The sequence below is a fragment of the Haplochromis burtoni genome, unplaced genomic scaffold (genome assembly GCF_018398535.1).
Source record: "Haplochromis burtoni strain Fernald_Lab_line unplaced genomic scaffold, NCSU_Asbu1 Contig_14, whole genome shotgun sequence".
NCBI classification, from domain to species: Eukaryota; Metazoa; Chordata; class Actinopteri; order Cichliformes; family Cichlidae; genus Haplochromis; species Haplochromis burtoni.
Window position 1 is genome coordinate 2,145,638 of NW_024582375.1, and position 12,587 is coordinate 2,158,224.

The 12,587-nt window shown below is 41.6% G+C and overlaps 1 protein-coding gene across 2 annotated transcripts; it reads left to right on the top strand.

The window, feature by feature from the left end:
- Nucleotides 1-33: 33 nt before the first annotated feature.
- Nucleotides 34-12,564, top strand: wnt7ba (wingless-type MMTV integration site family, member 7Ba). 2 transcript variants are annotated; one of them, XM_005915666.3, is made up of 4 exons: nucleotides 34-528; nucleotides 1,658-1,884; nucleotides 6,881-7,152; nucleotides 10,052-12,564. In XM_005915666.3, the coding sequence occupies exons 1-4, from the start codon at nucleotides 446-448 to the stop codon at nucleotides 10,529-10,531; spliced, it is 1,062 nt and encodes a 353-aa protein (XP_005915728.1). In that variant the 5' UTR covers nucleotides 34-445; the 3' UTR covers nucleotides 10,532-12,564. The 2 variants fall into 2 exon arrangements, with proteins under 2 accessions (XP_005915728.1, XP_042073671.1); XM_042217737.1 differs by having other exon boundaries at nucleotides 34-518.
- The last annotated feature ends 23 nt before the right edge of the window (nucleotides 12,565-12,587 follow it).

The following is a 12,587-nucleotide window of genomic DNA, read 5'->3' on the forward strand; positions in this document are numbered from 1 at the left end:
GGGTGGGACACAGAAGGATGCAGGGTATGCAGCCTCATCCCGGGGGCTGGTGCACCGGGGAAAAAAGGCCACCGTCTCTCTCCCCTCCAAATACTATAACAGTCTCACTTTTGGAGACGCATCCGGACATCCGGAATCCCATCTGCCTCCCCCCTCCCTAACCTCTCTCCTCTCTCTCTCTCTCTCGCCTTTAACACCTAGCCCGCTTTCAGTCCAGGTGGCAGAGCGCACATCGGCCGAGGGATGCAGACTCTCATCTCCAACAACACACGGATAGCGGAGCTGGGAACAGCCGCCGACAGCCACGGCTCCGTTAGCTAAAGAAGGCGAACAGCTCTGCATTTGCGTGGACTCTAAAAAAAGGATACATTTGTTCTCAATTCTTCTTCTCCCTTTTTTTTCTTAAACTCAAGCGAGCAAATCAAGCTGTGTTCAATGCGCAACCATGCTCATCATCTCATCTCGCAGTGCGCTGCTGTCCGTCTACTACCCACAGATCTTCCTCATCCTCACCAGCGGTAGCTACCTGTAGGTTTCTTCTGAATGAACACATGTAATTTCTCCAGCAGGTAGTAGTGCCTTGTGCGCAAATTAGCCAATTACGCACAGGGAAATTGGACTAAGAGAGAGCGAAGTTTTGTTTTGTTTTTAGTGCAGGTGTTTATTACAGCTGATTTTTTTTATTTTTATTATGATGATTATTATTTTTAGCTCAGCATTTGACTTTGCAAAATGAAGAAATCCGACTCGTGCTTGCATCTCGTTCTGGTGTGGCAGAGATTTTATTTTAGAAAGTGGGGGGTAAAATGAAATTTGGACTATCCAGTCCCTCAATATACGGGAAACATGGGGAGGAAATGCGTGATTTGTGACGTACAGTTAATTTCATTTTATCCTATCATAGACTGCCAAGGAACAAGAGCTGTGGATTTTTCCTTCAACATATGGCCACGTGTGTCATTTTCCGTCTCATATTGAGTCATAAAGATTGAATGAATTCGCTTGAGTGTATGCATGTAGCCAATATTTAATCGGCAAGATTTGTGCACGCCCTAGTGTGTGCGCCGCTGATGAGATGACCTGCCCTCGTGGATTTACACATTACACCAGAACCACTTTGTCATAGAAGCACCTCGTCAGACAAGGGCCATAATTGGAAAGCAGCATATGGAAAAGCCTCAACTTTGGATTACTCCACGCTTTGCCCACAGGCCCAGGCCTATGTAATGAGCTCTTTTCTTACAACATTAAAAGACCCAGACCCTCACAGAGAGAATGATTGCTGCACCATACATGCCTCTCATTCATATTAAGGGCAGGTTCTGAAGCCTTAAAGTAGCTGTGCTGGTTCATGTTTTATATAATATAGAGAAAGAGAGGTGGACAGAAATGTCTGAATTTGAAAACCAGTTTTTCTAATTAAATACGGCACTTTCTTATGTCTATATAAGAGTCCATTAAATCAAACATGATAAGACTTATGTTTTTATTTAGTTATCTTGACAAATGTACCCATTTCTCCTCTTGACAATAACATCTTGATACCCAAGCAAGGTTTAAGTTGGGGGAAGAATTCAAATCTTTCTGATTTCACTCAGATTTCAGTTCCATAATTTCTATTGTTCTCTCTCACTAAGCCCCATTACTCTCTGCCTAGGGCGTTGTCTTCTGTGGTAGCTCTGGGTGCCAACATCATCTGCAACAAGATACCTGGACTGGCCCCACGTCAGAGAGCCCTCTGTCAGAGTCGCCCCGATGCCATCATCGTCATTGGTGAAGGTGCCCAGCTGGGCATCAACGAGTGTCAGTACCAGTTCCGCTACGGCCGGTGGAACTGCTCAGCCCTGGGAGAGAGGACCGTGTTTGGACAAGAGCTGAGAGTAGGTCAGTCTGGTTGAAAGTCAGCTTCTACAAGAAGTATTAACAGTTTTTCTCTGCATAGACACATAGACTGTATGCAAAAGATGGAGGCAGCCACTGCATGGTTACCTAAAGATTGTAGATACGTTTTTGTTTTGCTTGCACCATGTTGGATTTTATGAGCCAGAGGTGACTACATAAAGACAAGCAAGTCAATAAATAAGTTATCAGCTAATGGTAGCATACTTTGTTAGCAAGCTACAGCCACAAAACATACTGCTATACGAACCTGCAAAATCTGTGCTAACTAACATATGCTAGAATTTAAATTTCTAACACTGAAGCAAAAAATATTTCATGAGATAGACATCACAGCTGGCCAAAATAGTTTGTCAGTTAATCCCAAGATAATCAGAATCAGAATCTTTTAATAATGCCTAAGGAAATTATGTATACACCATTAGTGCAAACATACCAAGAATCTCAGCTCAGTAACTTAGCAGAGATATGTCAATGCTCATTTCAATCAAAGAGGCCGTGTCCCAAATTTTAAGTCTTAAAAAGATCCAAACAGGTGAGTTAGGAAATATTCTGCCTTCCGACAGTTGTTATGAAGAGGAAAATTGGCTTTAGAGACTTAATCCGTGTTTCATATCAGGCTCTAAACATTGTTAATTTCATCTTTAATGCTGGTTATTTCAAAACCGAGTCAGTATGGACTGATGTATGCGTTCTAGTCAAAAACTTGGGAGTGACATCACTCCAGAGTTAGCACATTCCAGAAAAAGACAGGAAAAACAGCATTTGTTTTGCTTCTTAGCAAGGTAGAGCCATGCAGGTATTACTAGCAACACTGCATAATGCATATTTTTTTTGTGTTACAAAACACATTCATGGACAGAGCCTGAGTGCTCTGAAAATGCTTATTTAGTGAGTCAAAAATACAGAATAGTGGTAGTACAGATGAGAAGTTTACCGTTTTTCTACTGTTTATGTTTATTGCTGCCATCTCAGGGTATGTTGGTCTGCTCCGACTTTTCTGAATGGTAAATCCAAGTTGAGGGGGTTTTCCACAAAATATTTCCAAATCACAATTTCCGACTTATTCAGGAACGCACCATGAGCACCTTTTGGAGTCAGCCCCTAGTGGCCTTTAGAGGAACAGCAGTGTTTTACACTTCCAGTTCTACCATGGAGGTTGCTGCTTGTAGATTGTTGAATATGTGAAAAGTAGGCTGAGACTGAACGGCTTCAAGGACGAGACAGGGGTGTTTGAGATACTGACATAGTATCAAGTACAGATTGACAATATTTAATATAATATGACCTATTGAGAGTAAAAAGGTGACAGAAGAAAGTTTATTGGCTAACATTTTATAACAGTCTGATTAAATTAAATAAGGTCCAACAGGTGGAAATGATAGATGTGATAACAGGTGGACTGTTCAAACCAAGCCCAGCCAAGATTTCCCATCACTGAAAGTTGAACATCAGTGCGTAGACGAAGCCATTCTTCTTGCCACGAGAATCTCTTCTCATTCTTCTAGTGTTGCCTATGAACGTCCTGTCACTATTGTCAGCGCTGAGAGGAAAAAGTTGGAGCACTGATGAAGGCATTTCTGTTTGGAGCTCCACATGAGAGAACAATGAATGAACAAACTCCAACTCTAACGGCTTTGCTAGTATTCCCAAAGGGGATTTAAGCGACTCTGCTTGCCATGCATCGTGGTTGATGGGGCAAAGACTTTCTCTGTGAAGCCTCGCTTTAGGTCTATCTCTGAAAGCGATGCATAAACACAGACACAAACACCCCTCCCTGCTTTTAGTCCACATTCTTCCCAGTTTTATTCCTCACAGGAGCGTGTTTGCTCCTAATGTGAACCTCTCATGTAAATCACATTGTAGTTGGAGCTGTTTTGTTGCGGTCTCGCTGTGGGTTTGGATGCACGTTTAATCTAGCATCTCTGGGAGCAATCACTTTCTTCAACATGGGAGACGGGCAGACGAGACGTCTGGATCGCTTTATTTCTTTTGTCAGAGGAAATGTCTCTTTTCTTTTGTGGTGTGTGAACAAGACTCAGAGAGACGCTCTAGACCTTACTTTGATCCTCGCGCCCTTTCCATGAGGAACAATTAAAATACTTTATTTTAATAAGAAGTAAACTAGTTAGCAGGCTGCAACAAATGTGTGAGCTTTCTAGATATTTTGGGGGGAGGGGGGGTTGTAAAATAATTTCTTGTAAAATCACACACATCTGTCACCTGATTCTTACCCATTTTCTTTAGTCTTAAAGACAGAAATGTGAGCTAGGGTCTTAGCCCCCTCTCATGTGGCCAATGTGCCATCCACCACTTTATTTGATTGACCTGCTGAGCCTGTGAACTCATTAAATGTTGAGAAAGACCAGCGAAATTCATGCAAAACCACTAATTGAAGTCAGCTCCAGCAGCTGGATGGCAACAATGGAACCCTGCATGCACTGCTGTACAATCAAAACAAATCACAGTGCGAAGAGATGGCTGTTTGGCTATTGAATGCGCCTGATGCCTGGAGAAAGACTCAACCATACAATATATCCGAATGGGTCGCAGATTCAGCCTGATGAGAGACGACTAAAGAGTTTGTTTTGAGTTATGGAACGAGCGAACCGCAGGCCTGATGGTTTGCGAGAGCGAGTTTGTCAGGTTGGAGGCGCGCCATTAGAATCGCCTCCACCAGAGACGCCATGGATTAATACTCTGGGGCTGCTCAGAAGAACGGAGGCCCGGCATTATCCTGATTGGTGAGCGGGGATATCCTGTTACCAGCTTCTGTGCCAATAAATCCATCCCCTTTCTGCCCCCCTCCCCCACCCCATAAATATCAACGTGTTTATTCTGAAGTTCAATTGGTGACACGCAAAAAGCTTGGAAATGGGCACATCTCAGTCGAGCCTGGCCACAGATTATTTCAACATGCAACACACAGCGGTATCATTTGCTGGAATGATGCGGACCGCCTAAGACAGAGACAGAATGACACATGAGCTGCGTGAGAAATCCCATTGATGAAAAACATTAAGCAAAGTAACTGCGAGTGCTGATCTTTAAAGAAAAAAGAAGCTCCTCCAGTCAGCCAGTAGATGTCACTTGTGTTTTCTTCACCATGGTGATCACTGCTTCAACAGTTACCGACTAACTGTGCAGATCAGCGATGGAGCATGAAACAAGGCTTACGGAGAAGTTATGAAACTGTGCCTTTACTCTTAGGCTCATTATTTTGCCTCTTACAGTAAATTTACGGAAGGCATTAACAAATACTGTTATACACCACTGCTCTCTTTCATATTTAATCATGTCCTTAAAAAGCAGTGAATATTTTTATTCTCTAAAGCCAAAGAGCAGCAACCCAGCTTTGCACTTCAATACATTTTGAGGGCTTTTGCCTTTTCCGGAAAGCTGGAAACGAGGGACTAGAGAACTTGTCGTGAAATGCAACAAATGTTTGGCTGCTGGGGTAACCTCATAAAATTGAAAGGCCTTTTGTCTGCCCACACAGAAGTGTTTTCTTTTATTTTTGCCTTGCGTGTTATTTGACATCAAGTCAAATCAAATCATTAAAAAAAACAGAAGAAGGACACTACAAAGCATGCACGGTGACCAAGCTTTACTTGGACGGACCTTAGGACAGACTTCACAGCTAAAAGAGAATAAAATAATAATAAAAAGGAAAAGTTAAAACAAGACAAGCAATGCATATGCAAATGCCAAATATTCAGCCTAGTTTAAAAGCCAAAAACATAAAATGTGTTTTCAAATGATTTTTTTTTTTTTTTCTCAAAAAAGAATGCTAGTTTTGGAGAGGTCCTGATTTAACTCTTTACCCCTTGAAAGCCTAATAGGAGGAATCCTTGAAGCTTTAAGGTATCCCAAGAAAATAGATCTTCAGCGGTTTGGTGACCTCATGGTAATTCTACCATAGGTCTGCATAACCTCTAATTGAGCAGAGGGCTAATTAGCTAAAAGGAGTGACTTGGTAGTGTAAAGGAATCAGTACATCAGAAGTGACTTTCAATGGGTCAAGACAAAAGCCTTTAAGCTTACAAACATGGGCCACAGTCCAGAAATGCTGAATGCTATATTGTCTTTAAGCCCAACTTTTTCCTGATAGTAACACTTTTTGCTAAGAGCATTTGAAAAGATGTCAGAAAGACAGAGAATAATGTCTTTCTGACATCTTGTCAGGTTGCTGACTATATTTCATAAAAATGAATATAGTATTGAAGGGTTCTCTGTTAAATCTTTCAATGCTCAGTTCAATTCAGTTTTTCAAGTAGAAATGTTAAAAATCCCTTCAGATGTGTCCTCATGAGCTGAAAGGTATGTTCCACTACATTAAGATCAGGTGACTGAGTTGACCATTCTCTTTGCCTGGAGAAACTCTTGGGTTGCTTTCGCAGTATACCATAACAATGCCTCCACCATGTTTGATAGATAGTGTGGTACGCTTCGATCATGAGCTGTTCCTTTCCTTCTGCATACTTTTCTCCTCCCATCATTCTGGTACAAATTCATCTTGGTTTCATTTGTCCAATGATTTCTTTCCCAGAACTCTGCAGGTTTCTTTTGATGTTTTTTTGGGAAAGTCTAATCTGGTCTTCCTAACCAATCTGCACCTTAGTGTAAACGCTCTGATTCTTAGATTTTTGCATCTCTTGACTGTAGACTTTGACAACAGCAACAGGTCCACCTGTTCTTGACTTTGTTGTGAAGTTGTGAAGAGGTTTTTCTTGACCATGTAAACATATATTTCAGTTTTTTTCTGTGTTGATCTTGGTGTTGCTGAACTGGCCAGTGCATATATTCTGTTTAAGAGTGAACCAGGTTGTTGATTTGGCCACTCCTAAAGTTTCTGCTGTCTCTCTGATAGGTCTGGTTTTTCAGACTAATGATGGCCTCCTTCACGCCCATCAGCATCTCTATGAACCTAATATTGGAATAACAATGGATTCGGTATATTAACATGATTCTATTTCTTCAGGCAGCAGGGAAGCAGCGTTCACTTATGCCATCACGGCTGCTGGAGTTGCCCATGCAGTAACCGCAGCGTGTAGCCAAGGCAATCTGAGCCAGTGTGGTTGTGACCAGGACAAGCAGGGCTACAATGACCAGGAGGAGGGCTGGAAATGGGGAGGCTGCTCAGCTGATGTCAAATACGGCGTGGAGTTTTCGCGGCGTTTCATGGACGCCCGCGAGATCAAGAAAAACGCCCGGAGGCTGATGAACCTGCACAACAATGAGGCAGGGCGAAAGGTAACACATGATCACAAAAGTCTATCTGACCAGTTGTAAACTAAACAATAAAGCAAATAATAATTAAACGATGTGTGACATAAAACGTGATGGTTGGTAAGGACGACTCCTAAATGGAGCTGTGCCACAGGCCTACAGCCCATTCACTGAATTACTAAGCATTAAGTCAGAGTTGAGGATATTATCCCCCGCCTCCTTTCTCAGAGGCAGCACCAAAGACCACACTTCTGCGCCACCACAAATACTGAACCGACCGGAGGGACTTCCAAAAATGCGATAACCACGAGGGGAAAGACAGAGTTTCTCTTAAGACCAGAGCTGTAGACAAACAAGTTACAACATGATGTAATTATGAGCTTTAAGTCATCTCACATTGAAAATGCATCGAAAACAAAATACAGCTCGGTCACCAAGGCAAACAGTCACCTGTCAATTTTGTCATCTGAAAATATTTGTATGGCAATATAATATAAATCTGGCTCAAACCACAATGTAACTCTATACATGCATGGTTGCACAACGGCTCTGGTCAGTTTTCTCGGGCTGACATGCTATTCTGTGGTCTCAGCAAAGGTAAAGTTAATTAGAGACTACAGTTCGGGGGTATGAGTTATTTTCCCCAGGTTTTGACATAAAGTTGGCCTATATGTTGCTGTGCTGAAAGTTGAAGTGCCCACAGAAAACCCAGCTCACCAGAACAGACAGACTTGAAGGCTGAGCGAATGCTATTAAGCATTTTAAGCAATGGACCTACAAATTTAAAATGACCATTTGCAACACACAGAAGTGTGTACACCCCCGCACAACGTCAATTAAATGTCAAATTATTCAAAATGATGAACTTGTACTAGCTGCTTACTTTTAAGTTGAATGGTCAAGTGTTTGTTCTCATGTGAAATTAAAAACAGACCGATTCTATTCAAAATACAGGAAAGCAGAGCAGCAACTTTTAATAACAGATTCGATCCGTTTTGGCATGAAGAATATCGGTGTCACACAGATTTCTGATGAGATGCTGTGCCGTTCTTCAGAGACATTTCTTTCAGCTGTTGGTGTTCTGCTGGATTCCAATCAGGCAATATACTTGGCCTGGTCATAGTTTTGAGTTTTCCTTCCTTTAGAAACTTTTGTGTGCTTTGGATGATTATCATGCTGGAAAATTCGTGTTCTGCCAGTCATTTTGTCAGCCGGTATTTTGGGATTTCCACGGGTAGCCATGGCCCATCTATAAATGTCATCTCTTCAACCTCCTTTGCATTCATTCAGCCCCGTATCACCTTGGAGCTTCGCTGCTGGTGTGGGGGTCCCGGACGAGTTTGCGCCAAACACATTGGAACCTATCTAAGGCAAATAAATGTATCTGGCTTCATCTGACCAAAGAATGCTCTCCTAAAACCAATTTTTGTGTGGAAGAGCAAGCAGGACCTTTTTTGGAAGTCATCCTTAGAGCGTGCACCGTCCTTTCGCACTGTCTCAGATGTCACACAAACTCTGACTTTCACTGATAAGATAAACAGAGGCTCAAAAATTACCTCTCAGATTTTAACTAGTCTACAGACTATGGTCTGTGGTGACAATTCAGGAGGTCAGTGGCACTATGGCTGGCTCTGTTACTCTTGATTAGTGCTGCAGCTGTGTTTTGACTGCTTTTGAGTCGGTTACTGATCTTTCTCCATGTTTTTCCAACCTATTTTTCAATTCCTTTGGCAATTCTACTCTATAAAAAGCCATAAAGCAGCCAAGCAGACAGACAGCCCATAGCTTCAACATTAAAAGGGCTGTGGGGGATCAACACTGCTAAAAAAAAAAAAAAAAAGAATTAAGGGAACACTTCATTATCATAGTATAACATAAAAATCAGTTAAAGTTTCAGTTATGAAGCATGAACCACTTTGAATGAATTTATCTGCTTTGATTAAAATCAAAGTGATAACATGTGGAGATTCTCGAAAAGGGAATGGTTTTGCAGGTGATGCCCACAGACCATTGCTATCTCCTTATCCTCATCCCTGTATATGATGTTGCAGGCAGCGTAACGTTTGCCACACCAGTTCCATACTCTTCTGCATCTGTCATATGTGCTCAGTGTGACAGTGTTTGCTCAGAAAAACATGCATAAATAGCTTTCATGTTCATGTTATAGGGCTCTGGCAGTGAACTTCCTGCACCTCTTCATACAAAGGAGCAGATACCAGACCTGCTAGTGCGTTGATGTTCTTACACAACCGTGTCCAGCTCTCCTCGCGTAACGGTCCATCTCCTGGTATCTCCTCCACATTGTTGAGAGTGTGCTGGGAAATACAGCAACCCTTCTTGGATGGATCAACCCTGAATGGGTTAGGATTTACGTACCAGCACCCCCAAGCACCACAGAGGACACTAGCAGTAGCCAAAACTGAAGAAAATTCAGTCAGGTGGGATGAGGAGAGAGGAATGGTCTGTGGCCAGCACCTACAAAACCATTCCCTTTGTGGCGACTGTCTTGTTGGCTCTCCAGTGCACCTGCTGTCACTTTCATTGGCACTAAAGCAGATTAAATCAGAATGGTTTTTGCTTTCTAAATGGGCAAGTTTATATCCATGACGTTTAACTGACTTTGATGACCAAATGTTCCCTTAACTTATTTTGAGTGGGGGATGTTCCGGCAGTTAGGCCAACTGGAAGTCAAGGATTTACTCAGTTTGTTCTCATGATAATGAGATTTCTTGTGTGTAAGCAATCTCAGGTGTAATTCATTTTTATTGCATTGAGTTTCTATTGTAAGACCTGTGTTTTCAAAATACTCTTTCTTAAGTTCTTTGCCAAGTTTTATTGTTAATTGTTACTTATCCTACTGATTAGGCTTTTAACCACCATGATTAATGTGTACCAACCTAATATCTACTCTCTGTGCGCTCAGATCCTGGAGGAGAGAATGAAGCTAGAGTGCAAGTGTCATGGTGTATCTGGTTCCTGTACTACTAAGACCTGTTGGATCACCCTGCCAAATTTCAGAGAGATCGGTAACCTGCTGAAGGAACGCTACAGCGATGCAGTTCAAGTAGAGCCAGTTCGAGCCACGCGGCTTCGCCAACCCTCCTTCCTGCGTCTCAAACAGGCTCGAGGCTACCAAAAGCCCACAGACACAGACCTGGTGTACCTGGAGCGCTCTCCCAACTATTGCGAAGAGGACAGGGCCACAGGAAGCACAGGGACAAGAGGAAGACTGTGCAACGGCACCTCGAGCCTCGCAGACGGCTGTAACGTGATGTGTTGTGGTCGGGGTCACAACACACACCACTACACGCGAGTCTGGCAGTGCAACTGCAAGTTCCACTGGTGCTGTTTCGTCAAGTGCAACACATGCAGTGAGAAATCAGAGGTTTTTACTTGCAAGTGAGGAAACAATGAGGCAGGGTACCGAGAAAGGAAGGGAAAAGGGACAAGGGTACGAAGGGAAGGGAATATGAGAAGCTGGAATTGGAAGTGAAGAATTTTGGAGGTATTTATTACATTTTGCACATTCTGACATCCCATCTGGAATGGAAAACAAAGTGGAATTTGATTGGGAGCAACAGACATAAATATTTAAGACACGTAACTGCTTGCATGCTAGAGTAAAAGTGACATGACAGTGAAAGGATTTTTAAGATAATATCAGTGACGTATCCTACAGATGTTCCACAGAAGAAGAGAAAGGCGACTGTTGGATCTTGGAAAACGTCTGGAAGACGCTAACTGGAAATACTATGAAGTAAGATTGCAGCGGAATGCGTTCAGCTCTACACTGTACTCAGTTTGAACACTGAAAATGAATTATTTATGTCAAAATATTTTTCACACTTAGAGGATGGTTAGCAAATTCACGTGCTCTGGCATTTTTTTTCCTCTCTCCAATTCATGCGGGCCACAATGGTTTTGTCATATGGAAGCTCAATTACAGCAACTAAACAGCAAAAATAATCTTTTTCCATTTTTTCCTCCCATAAAGGGCAACTTACTAGTGCTTTATTCTCTTTTTTTGCACTCACGTGGTTATGTTTTCTTTTTTTATGTCATGAGACATTGGTTACTTTGGGGAGCTGTTGGGTCATGGACATACACTCACCGCCGATGCTTTCCTATGCCAAGAACCAAAGAGGCAGAAAAATACACATGAAGTACTTTTAAACACCGTACTTGTCAGTTTGAACGGCACCTCGTCTTGACTGTGTTCACTGTTTTGTTTTTGGAAGGCTCTTGACTTCTGTGAAAACCATGTAAGCCTCATTGGAACTCTATAGAGGTGCAATCAGGTTCAGATACATCCAGCATTCCCATGAACGGCAGAGACGTGGAATTCCACATTCATGGTCTGTGCTTACACAAGGCCTTCCAGCGCGGTTTAGGCCTGCCTGGGTGGATGGCATGTACCCCAACCACACGGAAGAGGGTATGTGAGGATCAAAGGCCTCAAAGCTATTTTTGGACAGAACCCTTAATGTATTCAGAAATGTTTATTTAGGCTTTATATAACTTACAAAACATTTTGAAGAGTATATTTTTATATGAGGAACGTGGCACTTTATGTCATTTAAGGTGGAAAGAAAGTCACTATTTAGGAGTGCTTTCTGACATCATTGTATACAGATTGAAAAGCTTTAAGTTATTTGGAATTTTTGTTTTTCTTCAAGGTTCCTAAACTGTAAATATTCTACATGTTTTATCAAAAGTTGACCAGATCGTCTATCTTCACATGATCCTTCATAACTCAGAGTGGGCTCTAATAGTTAGTTGTCAAATCAAAGTAATGCAAAGGCAAGTGGAAACCACTATTAAAGTGGACCTATTGTGCTTTTCCTTGTTTTCTATCACATATATAATGCTACAATGGTGGGTGCTCATATTAAACATGGAAAGGTTTTCAATTAATGAAGCCTGAAATCCTGCTTCAGACTGCACTAAACACTTAGTTTTAGTGTGTTTTTCCAACTTCAGCTCTGTGTAGTATTCACTGAGAGGGGCCATCCTAATATGGTCATCTAAGGGACAAATTTTGTATTTGTAAATGGCATCCAATCAGAAGAAAGTTGACTTAATGAGAGGGTTTTATTAAAGGAAATGGATGAATACAAGATAAATAATGATTATTTTGAACTGTGAATCACTCAAAGCTACTCTAGAGTCCAAGTATTATAATATGCAGCTGGCAAGCATAATAGGTCCCCTATAAAAAAATAAAAATAAAAAGGTACATGGAAGGTGCTTATAGACAGTACATGGGTAGTGTAAAACAAAGTGCATGTATTTTGTATTTGTCTTGATGGTGCTTTTGGTTAACAGTTTCCTAAAAGCATAGCTATAACTTAAAGAAATTTAACTAAATCTGTATTTTATTTGTTTTGTTGCAAAATTAGAGTCTGCAACACAAACATTGACAGTTGTATTTCATTCTTTTTTTTACCAATAAAATTTCT